Consider the following 19,287-nt stretch of genomic DNA (forward strand, 5'->3'; position numbering starts at 1 on the left):
ACTCCAGCCCACGAGGCTGGGCTGAAGACCTAGCAATCTATGTCTCCAAAACTGTTCTCCTGAATCTTGGTACCACATCTAGAGCTTGCTAGAATCTCTTCCTGGATGGTCTACTGGCCTTGCAAAATCAACATATCTAAAGAAGAAATCATATACAGTATGAATATTTCAAACCTGCATTTTTAGGGAAAAATTTTTTTTATATCTTTGTATTTATATACAAAGATATATTATATCTTTGTATTGTATTTATATCTTTGCTGGCACAGTGTAAGGTCCATCTAAAGAATCAGCTGAAAAAACAAAAAGAAATGAAGAGTAGGAAGTGATTTTAAATTCATGCCCTACTGAATTTAGGTTACACATCACTGACAGAAACATACTAAGGGACGTGGGCAGTTAGCAGGTAACTTAAATTTCATTTTGTAGAAGAAGTTTATTTCTAATAATTTAACTTATTTTAAAGGATTCCTTTTTCCAGAAATACAATGAAGATGAATTAAAGTTTTAAGATGTTTATGATACAGTACCAAGGAAAGCCTTAGTGTACTGAATTACCTACAGATTTAATTAAAAAAAAAAAAAACAAACTTCACACACCAACAAAATTATTATAGAATTTTAAAGTGATATAATTTGGACATTCCACCAGTATAAAATCTAGCATCTCATTATAGATGATTTTTAAACTAAGAACTAATCTCACATAATTAAAAATGAAGCAATTGGGGAGCCTGGGTGGCTCAGTCAGTTGGGCAGCTGACTTCGGCTCAGGTCATGATCTCACAGCTCATGAGTTCGAGCCCCGCATCTGGCTCTGTGCTGACAACTCAGAACCTGGTGCCTGCTTCAGATTCTGTCTCCCTTTCTCTCTGCTCCTCCCCTGCTTGCTCTCTCTCTCTCTGTCAAAAATAAATAAACATTAAAAAAATTTTTTTTTGAAGCAATCAAATTACTAATGTCAGTGTTTCTCTGCAATATATATTTCATATCATTATTTTCCAGTGAGCTGGATATTAGCTTCCAAAGTCATCTACTTTTCCAGGAATCATTTGAAGCTCAATAGAAATATATTTTTACTTCATTAACCAAAATAACTTTTGAGCTAGTGGAGAGAAAAACAAAGCAAGGACCCTTCTTGGCTATCTGCAGACATCACCTGCTCTTCTGAAAGCTGTAAGTAATTTAAAATAATTTTCCTTCCTTAGTTTTAATATTGCCCTCAGGTCCACTGATGCTGAGGACTCTACCAGCCTAGATGTAACTATATTTCTCCTCCATTTTTTCTTCATGGAGGTTTTGGGGTTGATGAAATAGAGCTAAGTAGAAGTAATATGGAGAGTTGGGCTCATTTGCAAATGGGCACTTACACTCAGTACTGATGATGTAGCCTGCCCTATAATCTCATCCAGCCAGTCAGGTTTGTGAACACCAAGAAAAAAATCAGTGAAACATTACACTTGTCTCATCAACACACTAGGATTGAAGCTGTCAAGATGCAAATTAAAGGTATCTCTGGGGTACCTGTGTGGCTCAATCAGTTAGCTTCTGGCTGTTCATGTCAGTTCAGGTCATGATCTCATGGTTTGTGAGTTCAAGCCCCACATCAGGCTCTGTGCTGACAGTGCAGAGCTTGCTTGGGATTCTCTCTCTCTCTCCCCTTCCCCTGCTCATGCTCTCTCTCTCTCTCTTTCAAAATAAATAAATAAACTTAAAAATAAAAATAAAAATAAAGGTATCCCTGTTCTCCTCTGACACTAATTTTCTGTTTCAGGATAGCTGCATTAAAACATAACAAAATTAAAACTTACTGGTCTTTGTCCAGGACACAGAAGGAATCCAAAAAGGGAAAATTGGCAGCTATACTTTCAAAGTCCTCTTGGGAGATGTACCCATCATGGTCATGGTCATAGTTTCTAAACACAGACTGCAAAGGAAATACAAATATTTACTGAATAACTGGGTATGAGTCAGGCTCTGAACTTGTTATTGGGAAAGCAGTGATAACTAGTATATTGTTCTATCAAGGAGCTTGGAATCCAGTGGGAAATAATGAAATCAAGAAGCCTTTATGGTATAACAAGATAAGTGCAATGCTGAGGATAAAAATAGGCTGCTGTGGGGGAATTTTAAGGGAGATTTTAAAAGGTTTCCTGGAGGGGCACCTGGGTGGCTCAGTCGCTTAAGCGTCCAACTTTGGCTTGGGTCAAAATCTCACGGTTCCTGAGTTTGAGCCCCACATTGGGTTCACTGCTGTCAGCCTTTCAGTGAAGAGTCCACTTTGGATCCTCTGTCCCCCTCTCTCTGCCCCTCCCCTAGCTGCACTCTCCCAAAAATAAATAAATATTAAAAAAAAAAAAAAACATTTCCTGGAGAAAGTGAGGTCTAAACTGAGACCTCAGTTTTGGTAAAAGTTAAGTTTGGTGAACTCACAAATGCCAAAACCATAACAATAGACAATGAAGCTTTAAAATGTTAAATTATCTAAAAAAAATTCAAGTATACTTTTTTTTTTTGAGAGAGAAAGGGAGGGAGGGAGGGAGAGAGAGAAAGAGAGAGAGAGAGAGAGAGAGAGAGAGAGAGAGAGAGAGAATGAGCAGGGGAGGGGGAGAGGGAGATGGAGAGAACATTAAGCAGGCTCCAGGAAGAGGGGTTCTATCTCACCATCATGAGATCATGACTTGAGCCAAAATCAAGAGCCAGACACTTAACTGACTGAGCCACCCAGGTGCTCCTAAAAAATTCAAATATACTTTTAACACAATTACAATCAGAATTCCAGTGGCAATTTGTTTTAAGTGAACAAATTGATTCTAAAGTTCAAATTAAAGTAAACATGTTGAGAATAGCCTAATATTGTTTAAGATAAGAAGAAATGAGAGAGAACGTGCCCCATCAGAAATCAAATATTCCACAAAGCTACATGAATCAAAACAACATGGTACTACAACTTACTATAGAGAGCAGAGTCCAGAAATAGATCTATGTATATATAGGCATTTAGAGTATCAAAAAGTACCTTCTCAAATCCACAGAGAAATTAAAGATTATCCAATAAGTGCTGTTGAGTTAAGTGGCTAATAATCTTACAAAATCAATTGCCCAAAACTAAATTCTAGATGCATTAAATATTTTAATGTCAAAAATAAAGCTATAGGGATGCCTGGGTGGTTAAGCATCCGACTTCAACCCAGGTCATGGTCTCATAGTTCATGAGTTTGAGCCCTGCTTTGGGCTCTGTGCTGACAGCTCAGAGCCTGGAGCCTGCTTCTGATTCTGTGTCTCCCTCTCTCTCTGCCCCTCCCCCACTCATGCTCTGTCTCCCTCTCAAAAATAAACATTAAAACAATTTTAATAATAAGAAAGCTGTAAAAGTATGAAAGATAAATAGATAAAAATAATTTTTATGTTTTGTAATCTCTGAGTGGGAAAGGCCTTCCTTAACATTACATCAAAGTCAGAAGCTGTAAACAATTTAAAAAATTTTTATTTTACAGAGAGAGAGAGAGAGAGAGAGAGCGAGTCTGAGCATGGGAGAGGGGCAAAAGGAGAGAGAGAGAGAGAGAGAGAGAGAGCGAGCCTGAGCAGGGGAGAGGGGCAAAGGGAGAGAGAGAGAATGAGAGAGAGAGAGAGAGAGAGAGAGAATCTCAAGCAAGCTCCATACTCAGCACAGAGCCCAATGCAGACTTGATCAAATAATCCTGGGATCATGACCTGAGCCAAAACTGAGTCAGATGCTTAACTAACTGAGTCACACAGGAGCCCCTACAAAAATATTTTATTACGTAAAATGCAAAATAATTGAATCAAAAAACTCAGCTGACAAATGTAAAGATAAATGTCAGAGAAGATTATTTGCAATATACCTGAGAGCAAAGACAGAAAAGGAAAACAGGAGGAGACCTGTTGCAGCTCAGGAGAGCTCAGGAGAAAAGGAGACCACCAAAGTAAAATTACACGTGGCCAATACATTCATGGGAAATGCTCGATTCTGCTAGTAATTACAGAAACACAAACAAAACGTTTTTAAACCTCTCAGATTGGAAAACATTAAAATAATGGGTAATTTCCTAGGGAATGAGAAAATAGGCACTCTCATATTAGTTGATGAAGTAAATAGCCACAATCTTTCTGGAAGATAGTCAGTGCTTACTCTCTGACCCAGCAATTCCACTGATGGGAATCTGTTCTAGGAAAATAATTGAACAATGCTGCTCAAAGACATACGTGGGTGTATGTGTTTATGGGGGAATAAAGTCATACAAGATAGTTTACAAATTATCAGTGGTTCCCCTTCGAGAGCAGAATTCCCAAGGCCTAAAAGTAAAACTTGTATTCTCCGTATTTTATGAAAAGCTTGCATATTTACAATGATTCTGACTTTCTTTATAATTGAAAAATAAAAGGATTTTTCCATTGCCCTCTGCTAAATTGGGTTTTCCAAAAGGTTTGTTAAGTTCTCCCTAGAAGCAGATGTATGCAAACAGATTATAATGAATCTTTCTCCCTTTTCCCAATGCTTTCTCTCTATTCTATTTGATCCATATTGCCCTATGTTGCAAGCTGCTTCAGGGGTACTTTGGGAGATGAACAAGGTATAAATGAACAGATTACTTAAAAACATGACTGCTTAGAACCCATTGTAAGTTTATTTATAGAAAACTGAATTGTGCAAAATCACAAAATATACAGTCTTTTTGCAAGTCCCAATACCAATACTTACCTACAATCAAAGTTGCTTAAAATTAACTACTTGTACCTACTTTTATAATCTAATATCCATATTTATATCCATATTAAGGATGCAATTCTTTTTGTAGAATAAAATTTAATGTGGAAATGCATAATAAAATCCAATCTTTCATTTGATTGAACCAACAGTAGGCAATTTATCCAAATTGGACCAATCTTCCACCATAAAATTGGAACTGGAGAGAAAATAAGAGAGAAGGTAAAAGGGAAGAGAGAGAGAGAGAGAGAGAGAGGAAGGGGAAGAGGGAGATACAGACTCCCCTTGTGTAGCAAAGAAAGTCTGTCTGCAGATAATGGAATGAGCATTCAGAGAAAAGCAGAGAAGAGAGTGGAAAAGAAAATAGTTGTGTCTTTTCATTTCCCGGTTCTAGACCTTCCTGAGCTGCAACCCTTGGAGCTGGATTCCTTTCCCACCTTCCCTGGCTCCAAGCTGGGTCTGTTACACAACATCAACACAAGGCCTCCACTGAATCTTATGGCCTTCTCAGACCTTTTCCTCACCCTTTCTGAACTTTCCTTGCTGCCTCACATGCTGCGTAGTAGTTTTCTTCCAATGCATCATGGTTTCCTTGATGATCCAAGATGTAGAAAATTCTTTCTTTTTCTTTAGGTTTGTGTGTGTGTGTGTGTGTGTGTGTGTGTGTGTGTGTGTGTGTGTGTTTAAAGTAGGCTTCACACCCAGCATGAAGCTCAATGCAGGCCCTAATCTCATGACCCTGAGATCAAGATCCAAGCTGAGATCAAGAGTTGGATGTTTAATCGACTAAGCCACCCAAGCACCCCCTCTTTTTCTTTAAACTTCCACCCCCCAGAAAAAAAGTTTATTTTATCCCAAAGATATGATTCTATTGTATCATACCAATCCATTAAAGCAGAGTGTTTAATCAGATGTCATAGTTTTTATTGCCAAATCTGTTTCCATTTTCCCCACAATGGTGCTTCTACTCTTCTTTCTACATGAAAACTCTGATAGACACTTTCCCATAATTAAGTAATGTTTCTGATGTAAATGGCTCTGTGCAGGTGTGTCACAGACCTCAATATAAACAGCAAGAGAAACTATGCATCCTACAGGATCTTTTCTTACCTTCAGGTAATCAATTTATTGGGCATTTTATTGGGACCCATATAGGTTTTTAATGAGTAGATTCTAATCCCCAAACAGTCCCTCAAATTGCAGGGGCAATGATGGAGGCATCAAATGCTGGTGAAAGAAAGTTGGAAGTAGCTGAGGGTATTTGGGTAAATGAGAACAGAATGACAGGAAGGGGAAAAAGGCCATTCTGGGGGAATCTCCCCCATAAGCCAATGCCACGTAGAGCTCAGTGTCTGCTAAATTGATCCTACCTGCAAGAGGGCTGTTTTCATTGACTTCAGTTGATTCTTGGGCAACTGTAGAATATTCTGGGAAGAGAAAAGGGCCTTCTAGTGCTCTCTACTCTCTCTCAATCACTTACCTCAACTAATTTCCTTATGTGCTTGTTGATGACTGTGGGGTCTGGCTTTGGCATCACTCCTGATGCCCACTCCAGGGGCACCACAGGCTTGGTGGGTGTTGTCGGGGAGGTAGGCTGCTGACAGGGGGGAAAAACACACTTTTCAACTTTATCTTAGACCTTAAGTAATTAGGGGACACTGAGAAAGACATACACATTTTTATGTTAATAATACAGTAAAAACTTACATATGTATCACTTAAATGTTCTGAAAACAAACATGTTTTGTCAATAGAATCTAATCTATAACTAAATACATATTTGGAGAGTGTATTTTGTTTAGCAGTAGTCTAGATTCCATTTTTTTTAAGTGGGAAAAAGATACTGTTCTCTCATCCCACTCCAAAATTCTATCCAAGTTCCCCAAATATTACTAAAACATCCTTAAAACCTATATAATAATCCATACAGCTTTTTGTATAATGCAAAATATATAAAACACCTGTTATCTAGTTCTTTAATACCTGGTGTTGATAATAAACTAGTAGATGTTTGCAGTAAATGGGCCCATGTGAATGGCCAAGTTTATGTTCTCATGCTGTCATCTCTTTCAATATGCTTAATCGCTTCTCACTATTTGGCTAATTAGATCTTTCTAGCCTCTTTTGTGAACTTGCTTCCTCCATATGTTTTCCCACTTTCCTGCAAGACATTTTCACTAAATAATGTGGCCAAGATGGTAGCAATAATGCATAATGTGTTTACACAACACAGAGGCAAAACACAATCCTATCGGGAGACAAGCCAAGAGTGCAATGTACTTTATTCCTCTCCCCAGGACCTTCATTAAATGTAAATATTTTTGCTGGTGCATACATGCAAATCTGTTTTAACAGGTGTTTATTTGATACTAAATTGGGGACAAACATGTTTGCAAGAGTGACTGTACTAGATTTAAACCCTTTGCAATGTTTTGAGGTGGGTGTTGCTGGTATCCTTTGGGCTACCAACAGGACCAGAAAGTACTTGCCATCTGGATATGATCACCAACACATAGGCTCACTCACACATCATGACTCTTTCTATCAAGCTTTTCATTTTGTTCATCTGATGAAGGATAAAGCCACGGTTCCCAAACTGTATAACGAGGTGTCCATCCAGAACACTGCAGTGGACTCTCAGGGATACCAAAAGATATTTCAAACTCCCAAGGGAAATACAGCAGTACTCAGTATTTGTTAGACACCATGTAAACTACCAGCTTGAAATAGTTTACAGTTCACCCATTAGATCATGCTGTATTTCTTTCAATGGTATCAAATATTTCCAAAGCAAAAAAAATCAATGTGGAACAAGAAAAAAGGTAGCCATATTCAATCTGATGACAAAATTTAAGATATTGTTTCATGCCCAACAGGCACACACATCCATTAGTAAGTAATTGTGGTTTTTAAAGAATTAAAATATTTTTTAATTTTTTTTAATGTTTATTTATTCTTGAGACAGTGAGGAAGAGACAGAGTGCAAAAAGGGGAGGGGCAGAGAGAGACACATACACACAGAATCTGAAGCGGGCACCAGGCTCTGAGCTGTCAGCACAGAGCCCAATGCGGGGCTCCAACTCACAAACTATGAGATTATGGCCTGAGCCAAAGTCAGCCACTTAACTGACTGAGCCACCCAGGTGCCCCTAAAATATTATTTTGATTTCAACATATATGTATTGTTTTTTAAAGTGGGTTCTAAGTCATTAGAACATTAATATATATTAAGCTGTTTGGACCTAACTATTCTATACGTGGAATCGTGAGGTATTTCTTTTGACCTAGAGGTAGAGTGAAAAAACTGAGACACCAAATAAAACACAATGAACCAGTGAGACACGAGCGTGCCCTGTGAAGAGAAAAAGGTTCATGGTGGGACTTTGGTGAGGTCCACCAGCACCAATGGTAAGCACACTGAAGTTACAGGATCTTGGTACCATCATCCTGACAGGAGCTTGTTCTCCAGTGGCAGCATGTGTCAAGCCTAAGTGCAAAACAGGGTAACAAGCCACTTAAGATAAGAGACAGTAAGGGATTGGGAAATGTGTTTTCATTGATTCATAGGATTTTAGCACTTGGAAGGGACTTTCAAAGATTCTGCTTTACAAAAGATAAAAAGATTTTTCTGTATTTGATGGAAACATCTTCTGAAATTGGCCAAAATCTATCCTGAAAACAAATGTAAAAGGCACAACTCAGGCAAGTGTGCCTTGTTCTTACCATGTTCTCATATAAGATGTGGCAGGAAAAGGACAGGCAACCTCACGCAGTAGAAAAGCCTAGGCATTGGGGCACTTGGGTGTCTCAGTCAGTTAGGCGTCCAACTCTTGATTTTGGCTCAGGTCATGATCTTACGGTTCATGAGATTGAACTCCACGTTGGGCTCTGCACTGACAGTGTGGACCCTGCTTGGGATTCTCTGTCTCACTCTCTCTCTCTGCCCCTCCCCCACTTGTGCACACGCGCACACACTCTCTCTCTCTCTTTCTCTCTTTCAAAATAAATAGATACACATTTAAAAGAAAAAAAGCACAGGTGTTGAAGACAGACAGGCCTGAAGCCACATCCCAGTTCTCCCACCTACTGGCTATTAGTGTTCCGTGTGAGACACCTATGCTCACCAGACTCAGTTTCCTTAACAGAGTTAATGAGATAACATGGATATGATGCCCCACCAGGTGCCCAACAACCAACTGGTAGCAATTAAAGTGCCCTGCTCCAGGTAAAGGAAGGTGTGGGCAGGTGGAAATGCCACGGGCACACACATAGCTTGCCACACCATGCTCAGCCTCTTCACAACAAAGCAAAGGAATGAGGAGCTCACAAGTTGCTTTTTTCCAGTAACTTTACCTTTCTCTCTAGCTCTTACTCATGCTAACTTTTCAGAGGCTAGCCTTCATGCCTCCATTTACCTCTGCTGTATTTTCCCACATGGGTCTGTTCTTCAGTGTCCCCAGGAGATGGGCCTCTAGTAGGGGAGCTGAAAATGCTGATGGAGCCACCACACTCACAATTTTAAGAACAGACGTTACCAGGTCAACTAACTCAGACTCAAGTGCACACCCTCCCTGTACCAGAGAACAGCCCTGCCTCTTTGGGGCTGATGCTGCAGAGTCAGAATACAGGGACAGATTGAAGGTCCAAGTCACTGGCAACATCCCACAGAGTTCAACTGGTAAGGAGGTAAGTCATGAGATCTTTATCAGAAACCTGATCTGAGGATACGAGTCCAAGAGGCAAGTACAGACATGTTTTCCTTGAACATGCAAACCTCATCCTCGCCGCAAATTTCAAATTTACCCAGGTATTCTTTTATGAGTGCAAAACAGATCTAAGATACAGTCCGCTCACTAAAACTAATAATCAGTGTACATTCAGTAATGCAATTTCCTCAATCTTATCATATAATGTTTCTTTGCTAAGAGTCAGCCATTAATTGAGACACTATCCAATGTGATACTGAAATTATGAGTTGAGTCGATCATTAGCAGAGAAATTTGTGAATTATGATCAGGGTATTTAAAATTGATTAAACTTCATTTTATGCTGAATGGGATTTTATGTTGAAGAATCTAAAATGCTGTTTCACATTAAGATGCATTCTCTTTTGTTGAGGGGGAGGACCTATAGGTAGGCAGTCTCTCAGAGGAGACACAACACATAGATGATAACAAGAAAACAGAGTGATTGGAAATAATGGTCTTCTTTGTTAGCCTCTGATGAAGAAATCATACTCAAACTGTCAGAGCTAAGCTGTTCCACTGGCAAAATGGAATACAGGTTTTTTAAATTCTTCAGTCTTCAGATCACAAAGCATCACTGTAATAGCCAATTACTGTAAATGACAATCAATGGTGTTTGGCACTGATCCTTAGAAAAAATCCACCTACCGATTTAGAATTTCTAGGCTCCAGCACCAGTGACAATTTGTAAATATCATCTTCTGTGTGATAGAGGTCCAGAGAGAGCTACAACAAATTAGAAAGGATAAATGATGATGTTGGATCACATTTACTTATTTATTTACATTGCTGAAATATTTTCAAACCAAATGTTGAAGCTCAGTGTCTAATAATTTGAGAGAATGCAGAACATTAAAAAGATAGCATGCAGAGGCAGAACATGAAATTTTAAAACCAAACACTTTAGCATGGTCATCAGCATCCTATGTGCTATATCAGATGTGTTTATATCAACAAAAGGCAACATAGTTGAGCTATGAAGTAAGATGCCCCCACTCTCAATGCTACAGGAATTGCTCAGAGAGGCAGCATATAAAGCATGAAGGAAGGTTCTGGAGTCAGTTGGGCCTGAGTTCAAGTCCTAAGCCTGCCACTGGTTAGCCTGGCACCTTGAGCCAGTTATATCTTCTCTGACACTCATTTGCCACATCTGTAAAATGGAAATTATCACAAAAATCCCTACTGAATTGAATTTTGATCAAGATAAAATGGAATACTTCATGTGAAGTACCACACACAAACCTGGTAGACAGTAAAATGCCAAGAAATGTTATTTGGTGTTGTTGATGTTACTATTATTATGACAGCTGTTACTACTAATATTATTATCATGTGGGGGGGGGCGGCGAAGGGAGATCACTGAAAACAGAAATGATCAGGACAGAGTCACAGAGGACCTTGTGAACTAGGACCTAACTGGGACTATTCGGACAGAGAAAGAAGGAGAGAAAGATCAGGACAGGCAGGGACAACAACTTAGACCAAGATTGGAGTGCATGAATGAAATCAGTAAAAACTAAAATGCATGGTCCCATTCATCTAAAATAGAAGGCATGAGACTTAAAATCAGCCTGGATGAGTCTCACCCACACCCTTTAATGTTAAGATGCCAGATGAATCATGCCATTTCATCAGCAGTGAACATAACCAGGTGCCCTGTCCTTTCTTCGACCATTGGGGATGAAAAATTCTATTTAACATATTTGGCCTAAAAATAAAAACTTAATGTGTATGGGTGTAGAGTGAGGGAGAAGCACAAGAAGGATGAAGTGGGAGAAAACTCAGAGGCAAAAGATGTCTTTCAAGGATTTATCTTGCTTTCATTATTTTTTTTTTGAGAGAGAGAGAGAGAGAGAGAGAGAGAGAGAGAGAGAGAGGCAGGTGAGGGAGAGAAAGGATCTTAAGCAGACTCCAAGCCCAGCACCAAGCCTGACGTGGAGCTCCATTTCATAACCATGAGATCATGACCTGAGCTGAACTCAAGAGTTGGACACTTCACCAACTGAGCTACCCAGACGCCCCTACAACATTTAAATTAAGGATTGCACACATCAGGTCATATACTGCTTTATCTAGACTTTGTCACCTAAAGATTTTTTCTAAACATAATGAAATTGACTTGACTATAAAACTGCCCCATCATCATTTCAGATCTTGAAAATCCTACCCACAAAGAACAGACACTATATCCATCTACCATTAAACAGTCATTCCTACCTCCAGGGAGGAGAGGAACCATCCCCTAGTGCCTTTACAAACAAATGCCTTTACAAGGCAGCTCATTATATAAAAGAATGAAGTGAAATGCATGAAAAAGATCTTTTGGTAGAAACACCGGTATAATAATGTCTTATTTGCCAAAACCGTCTTCACAGATGTAATTACCTTGGGACCTTTCCTCTGAGCTCAACAATAATAAAAATGTGTGATAAGTAGAATGTGACACTGGATCTCTGGGTTAGGGAGGTGACAGGGAGAGGTGGGGTCCCTGATGAATGGGAGACAGCCACTGCTCAGGTACAGCCAATTTTTGTCAGCTTGACAATTGACATATCTTCTCATTTGTCGAGAGAAGCCAGAAATCTGGAGTTTTACATGAAATATCTCAATTTTTAAATCCTGGCAACCAACATAAAATTTTTATGATTCTGTGTAGGCCAAATAAAACACATCTTGCCAATGGCAGTTGCCTGCTATTTTATAAATTCCACGATGGAAAACTCTACCGGCTTCTAAGCCTCACAGAAGCAGGCAGTGCATCCATTGCCATCTTTTCTGCCTCTATAATCCCAGCCACAGTTTGCTGCCTTGCATTGTGAATGTTCCATAGGGAGAAAATCAAGTCACTGTTTCCTTCTGGATTCCTTGTTATCAGGAGTTGATCTGGACTTCGATGAGCATGACCCTGTCCTACTGATTCGGCCTTTAATAATGAATGGCAGTGGCACCTGCTGGGAAAGGGATGACAACAGTGCCAGAACATCTGACCAGAAATCCAAATAAACCACACACTGAGTAGGGGAGATGCTCTCTCGAAAGACACAGAACATCTGTGGTATTTTCATATATCAGATGGACAGATACCAGATCCTATGATGGAAATGTCTTCTCCAAATGTTTGCCCTTAATTTATTAGTGGTGATTTGATCCTGAGCAAGTTATTAGCCTTTGTGGGACTCAGTCTTTTGGTCTTTAAAATGGGAGGCATAAATAATAGCTCCTTCCCAGGACTTCTGTGAAGATTAAATGAGCTAACATGCATTCAGTGGGGTTTGTGTAGCGGGCCATAGAGATGGGCATTGCATGGTTGGCTTCCAGTCAAATGCCACTGTGCTCATCAGTGAATGTATTACTCCTGCCATCTTCTGCTTTCCCAGCCATGATCCTACCTACATGCATTCTCTCATCTCCTCTGGATTTTACAGCCCTGTGCAGAGCAACATGTTTTACTTCTTCCACAATTTTTTTTTAAATAATTAGAGGCAACTTGTCAATGGAATCTTAAGAATGCTTGCTTGTGTCTAACATATTTTGAGCTTGGAGAATGGTCTGAATCACTGTTTCATGTTGCTGCATTTACACCCAAGCCTATCAGCAAAGATGGTTGTGGATTTAGTCTGCACATTAAGACCTATGTCACCCTGACTAGAGAACTGTAAAATAAAACACACTTGGTCATCAAACTATCTTATTGACCATTTTTGCAATTCTTCATCTTCTTCTTCTTCTTCTTTTTTTTGAAACTGTAAAAATACAGGGGGCTTTCCAGTTATTTGCATATACTCAGAATGGTAAAAGTAACTGATAGATCTAAAAATACTATGAAAAGAATCAGATGATTTCGTATACCATAAAGTAAGAAGCATCAGCTTTTAAAGCTTCTGGTTCCAGGATTAGGATCACAGTGGAAAATGCCTTCTCTAGATTGTCCCTGAAAAGAGGAACAATCCAAAATCCATGTGTTTAGTGCTGGGGTCTCCCTTCCTTCATGTGCCCAGGGCTGTTCAGGGGCTAAATTTACAATGATAAAAATGGCACACAGAGTCTCTGACTCATAGATTTTGTTCTGTAATTAATTCCTTCTTTAGCCACCCATGAAGAGGGAAGGAGAGATTACTTAATTTTTACAGATGCAAAATAAAATATATATAAAATAGATGTAAAATAAATCAGAGTAAATGCCCATCACTGAGAGACAGAGAGAGAGAGAGAGAGAGAGAGAGAGAGAGAGAGAGAGAGAGAGAGAGAGATACCCCCACCCCAAGCTGGGATTCAGAAGTTCTCCCTTTGCAAGCCTTTTGTCCTTTAGAAATCTGTTTCTTCCTTTGTAAAATACAAAGGGACAGGGGTGATGTTACACTCTCTGCCCTTCCCAAGGTCCCTGACAGGGTGTCTGTGTATATGAAATATATGTGAAAATGCTATGAAAAATGCAATCAGTTATTTCTGTAAAGTCCCAAGGTTGCTATGCAGCCTACCACATGGAGCGGACATTCCGTAATTTTTGATTTATTTAAGAGCTCTCATTTTCCATCTTTCAGGGCGCTCAATCATGTATTGGCTTTCTCACCTGGAGCCATGTTTAGAGGCAAATAATCACTTCAGGTAAAAACCTGACCTAGAATCTTGGGGAAAAATGAATGGAGAAATGCTGCACGTATGGATGCCCTCACAGCTTCTGTCAGTCAAATGGTTCTAATCCTAACACATACCTGCTTCATGAGATGGCCACTGGGCTCTAGTGAACACCTGATGGGAATCTCCTTTATCTGCATTGAAGAGATTAATCTGCTTGTGGCCAGGAAGAATGAATGTATATTCCTGGGCAATGAACCTTCTTGGTTGTAGGGAAGGAGGAGGGGTCTTGGCTTTAAATAGAAACTGCCTTGATCGATGTCCATATGTGGGACTGTGCTATCTGAGGAGCCACTGGGCTGGAACCACAGTATCAGATTGACACCAGGCTCCTTATTCTCAAGGGGCCACCAGTCCTTATATCTAGAATCACAGAAGTTTAGAGCTGGAAGAGATCTCACAAATGAGCACAAAATCCCTTATGAAAAGACCAAGGGCAGGTCTAGCTAACAAGGAGACAAAACTAAGTCACTGCACACACAGAGCTAAAAGCTTGATCTCCTGCCCAGGATTCTTGCCACTGTACTACACTAGATAACATTGTTGTCCTAAATACAGTGCTTGGTGGCTTCTATATTTTAATACCCGAGGGGGGGTGGGGCGGGGATTGATTGTGTTGTCATCCTTTTTCTTTTTTCTTTCCTTCCCAGGCAGAAAAAAATATATATTTCTTAGCCTTTATTTCTAGGGTTCAAATTTTCCATTTGCACCCAAAAATTTCATTCAAAGTCTTTTGATACTTCTCTAAATATCTGTCATTATGTTGCTTCATTCATAACTCAAAATTAATTCCCCTACTCCATCATCATCTTTTGTTGGGATAAGAAAATGCCCAAGCATAGGCACCTGCTCTATGACACTCTCCTCCACGTAGTGAAGGTAGCCTGGACACAGACAGGTGGAACTTCAGCTGGTCTGCAGACATCACCTGTGCCTGTGGCTTTGCTGTCTGATTGGGGCTGCAACTCTGGTCACTTATTCGTGGAAACAGATTTACATGGCAAATGATTCATAAGCGCAGGTGCCTGGATTATTGAGAGGGTTTTTCCCCCCCAGTAGAGAACGTCTGTGTGTTTACTGTTTGTCATACAAACTCAGTCCCAAGAGATTTGTTTTTGTGTGTGTCAGCCACTTCTGCTTTATGCTAAGGTACAGCTGGTATTACTCCATGCACTTCAGGGGTTCTATGCCTTGGTAAACAATCATGTGTTCTAGGAACAGTGTGTGAGAAGGTCTAGGAACCACTCCTATGCCAGTGCAGTGGTCCCAAAGGATTTAGGCCCTCAGAGCTTCAGAAGGAAATTGTTTTCATTTTCCATGGCCACGAATGGAAAAGAGTCAATTCAGTATTGCAGTCAAGTGTCTGAAGCTTCCGTATTATAAACCCAAACAGGGAAGTTGCTTCTCCATTTGTTAAACAAGGGTGAAAGAATTTGGTTATGCCTCTTCCCCCTGACAAGGCAGCCATCAATGGGGTAGGTTCTCTCCCATACACCTGTTGTGTCTAAAAGCGCCGGGACCTAGAGATCAGCCACGAATGACAAAAAATATGAATGCTAGTCGAATTTCATCTGTCTGACCCACAACATTCCTAAATACAGCATTCGTTCATCTGTTGAGCTCCTACATATGCCAGGTATCATGAGAGGCAGTGGGGATATGGGATATATACGGCAGGTAAACAGGAAAAAAAAAATCTAATACAAAATGATACCTCCCTATGGTTAAGAAAGTATAAAGGTCAAGAGCCACACATGAAGCAGACACTTACTGCTCTGGAGAGGAACAGAGAATGCTCCAGAAAGACAGAAGGTTTTGAATTTGAGCTAGTCACAGGGGTGGATAGGGAAGGGATTTTCCAAGAAAGTGCAAAGGCCAGGAAGCAGAAGGCAGCAGTTCGTGGTGGAAAGCCCAGTGTTCCTCAATGGCAAGTGTGATGTGGCATCAAGTGATGACAACTCAGGATACATAGACAACAAGTCTAGAAGGGTCTCAAAGGCCAGGCTGGCAAGGGGAGGGTGGCAGTGGGGACAGGGAGATCATGGAGGAGGACCAGGTATTATCCCAGGCTTCAGCTATGCTGTGCGGGAGGGCAAAGGGAAATGGATGAGGTGAGGCCACGTAGAAGGTGGTGATGAGCTAGACTGGTGTGACGAAGGAGAGTGAGGGGCTGAGGGCGGAGGGCCTCTCCAAGAGCTCTAGGAGCAGAGCTATAGGGGTGGTACCTAGGCTCCTCAGGACAAAGGAAATTTTCTCTGCCCCGTGATTATAGTCTCAGCTCATGCCGGATATGGGGCTGGGCTCCCCTCCCCTCACCCACCCTTTCAGATCCTGCCCCATCTATCAGCCCTGCATGCAACCTGGTGAATGACCTTCAAGGACTTTCCCACATCCCCTGGGAAGTGAGAAGAGCTCTCAGCACAAACTCCTGTCCCCTCAACTCACCGTGAGCAAGTTGATCAAATCCATGTTGGGTTCTAAGTGGTGGGAGGCATTCTGCAGAGACACCAGTTCGCTGAGGGTAACGGAGAGCTGGTGCATTTTTACAATGTTAACTTTGTTGTCCTCCATCCAGTCTGGGAAAATGACATGGACCGCTATCAAGTCTTTCAAGTGGACGCCAAGGATGGGAATCTTGAAGCCCTCGCAGTCGGCAAAGGCCTTGCGGTAATTGCAGTAATTGCCGTTGGAGGAGACCAGCTCTGTCATTTCGTTCCAGTTCTGGAACAGATGGAAAAGTAGGATTTTCAAACAGTCTTCCCTCCTACCCACCCCCAGGCCCTGCCGTGTGTGGCTAGGAAATTCCTCAGCCACTGAGAGAAGTATCAATTGCACGAACACTGATGCAGGGAAATTATTAACCTAGAAAAAGAAACTTAGAAAAATGTCCTGGGCCTGGCTATATGAGCTAGACAGTGTGTTCTATTCTACTGCAAAACAGAAACTGCCCGCACCTCTGCCCACCTACTAGGGCTGATAGGGTGTTAAAAAGCATCAATCATCTAGAAGTATTTGGCAATTCATGGAAATACTACAGTCCACAAACATAAGCATGTATTGTATTAAAATACAGTATGTAGTATAGTACAGTTGTTGTTCTAAGAAAGTTGCATTCAAGATATTACTTAAAGGTTAACCTGGAATGGGATGGGGTAGGAAAAGCCACACCGAGGTATGAGATAGCTGTGGTTTGGGACTCTGCCACTAACTAGACAGGTGACCTTTGGCAAGTAACTTCATTTTGAGGGGCCTCAGTTTCCTTTTTTGTAAGAAAGAAGAATTCAAATAATTTTTGAAGATCCACTGGTGGTTCCAAGCCTCTAAGAGCCTCCACTGAATTCTTACTCATCACAATGTGTAAAATGTGTTTTGCTCTTTACTTGAAATTCAGTACGAAGCTCAAGGAAAGTAAGACACTTACATAATGAACCCCAGTATGCTTAGAACGAGTGATATGTTTTAGGTCAGAGAGCAATGCTTCTTGGCTTACAACCTCCTGTTTACCGCTAGTTGCCTAAGAGCAACCAGACCTTCCTCAATTTTGATCAGTCTACAACTTTCTGAAAGCAGCCCTGTGACTCAGATGGAGCTGTTTCCATTCCTAGACCCAAGTTTGGGTCTGATTTACCGTCATTATAATTCCATCCTTCTTGTTTGTGATTGGTTCAAGAACACAGAGGTACATTATATTACCTATAAGCCAATCGGTACATTATATTCTTCTAGCAATTGTTATTGGTCCAGGGGTGAAAATGTGACCTGAGATGGTCCAATCTGCCTAAAAACAACATCTTTCATTCCATGGGGGCAGGGCTGAAGGCGGAAGCTTTCCCTGTCTCCAACTGGCAGACAGCCCAATCAGGAGAAAGGCCGGTCTAAGGAAACAAACAACTGATACTGAAAGGTAGGCAGAACTACTGAGCCAGAGCTCTAATCAGATTATGCCTGGAGTTGGCCTTGCTTTTTGTACTTCCAGGTATGTGAGATGACCTATTGCCTTACTGTCTAAGCAATTTCAAGATTTTTTAAAACTTATAGCTGAAGGTGTCCTTACTGGTACAGCACACTACATGCTTACAAAGAAATCTTTTCCTAAAGATGAAATGTTCTTTTTCACTGACAAAGGAAAAATATTACTGTGGTCTGGAAACAAATATGGCAGAAAAAGCTCAGTTTAAAAAGACAAAGATCATTGTTTTTTTTAAATATATATATATATATATATATATATATATATTTTTTTTTTTTTTTTTTTTTTTTTTTCCTGAGAACTCAGCTATAAATCTGAGGGATTTTTAGACAAGGTCAACATCTTTCTCTTCCTTTGTATCTGTCCACTGTGTTTAACACAGTGCTATGAATAGAGCAGGTGTTCATTGACTTGATTTGAGGAGGGTAGGGTAGGAATGATTTGTCTTATTTGCCTTGTACGCCCTGTGTGTGTCACAGTGCATATCACATAGTTAGCACCAAGTGCATATTTGTGGAGTACTCACAACTGCCATATGTTAATGGTATTCTTGTTGGTACACTTGGTATTCTTAAAGGCCTTCTTATTGGGACACTTGCCACCACTTCCAACCTGTTTTTGCCAGTGGTGTGCCTATTACCTTCCTTTTAATTCCCCATGTGTAATCAACCATTGTCTAGGAAGAGAACTTTCCCCTTCTGATAGGAGCATCCTATCCCTAAACAATTTACAAATGACTTTTGTACTCAGGATTGGAATTTAATCCACCATACCTTCGTAACTTCTGAAGAAAGATGAGAATGGGTCTCCTTGAGGCGTGAGATAGAACTATGACTAAGGCCTCCCACCACTGCCATCAGAGTGTTAAAATTTTTGAGCTGAAGGAGCTTCTGCAATAAAAAAAAATTACCATCAATACTTTGTAAGAATTTTTCAACTATTCTAGCCTCTCTGAAGTACAGGTGAATGCACTATTTTAATAACAAGGATCTAGGACAAATAATATCAATTTAACATGAAGCACAAATGCAATCCACCAGGAAAATATATCCATCATTTTACAGAAAACGTTACAACGAATGCTTCCAAGTACTGCCAATTAAAGGCAGTCTTCGTGCATGAGAGAAGTATGATGTTCACCACCAGATATTATGAATACTTTAATTGTCCTTTATGGTGTGAACCCCAAATTTCTTTGATGACTTTTC

General features: G+C 40.3%; 1 protein-coding gene across 1 annotated transcript in view; it reads right to left on the reverse strand.

Annotated features, from left to right (window-relative positions):
- RASGRP3 (RAS guanyl releasing protein 3) overlaps positions 1-19,287 on the reverse strand; it is a 111,792-nt gene that overhangs the window by 20,929 nt on the left and 71,576 nt on the right. The window contains exons 10-14 of the mRNA XM_019447715.2: positions 18,853-18,969; positions 16,555-16,830; positions 10,123-10,200; positions 6,210-6,326; positions 1,812-1,927 (exon numbers count right to left, since the gene is read on the reverse strand). Of these exons, the coding sequence (XP_019303260.1) occupies positions 1,812-1,927; positions 6,210-6,326; positions 10,123-10,200; positions 16,555-16,830; positions 18,853-18,969 (704 nt within the window). The remainder of the gene's footprint in view (positions 1-1,811; positions 1,928-6,209; positions 6,327-10,122; positions 10,201-16,554; positions 16,831-18,852; positions 18,970-19,287) is intronic.

The sequence above is a fragment of the Panthera pardus genome, unplaced genomic scaffold (assembly GCF_024362965.1).
Source record: "Panthera pardus isolate Hobbes unplaced genomic scaffold, ASM2436296v1 HiC_scaffold_26, whole genome shotgun sequence".
NCBI classification, from domain to species: Eukaryota; Metazoa; Chordata; class Mammalia; order Carnivora; family Felidae; genus Panthera; species Panthera pardus.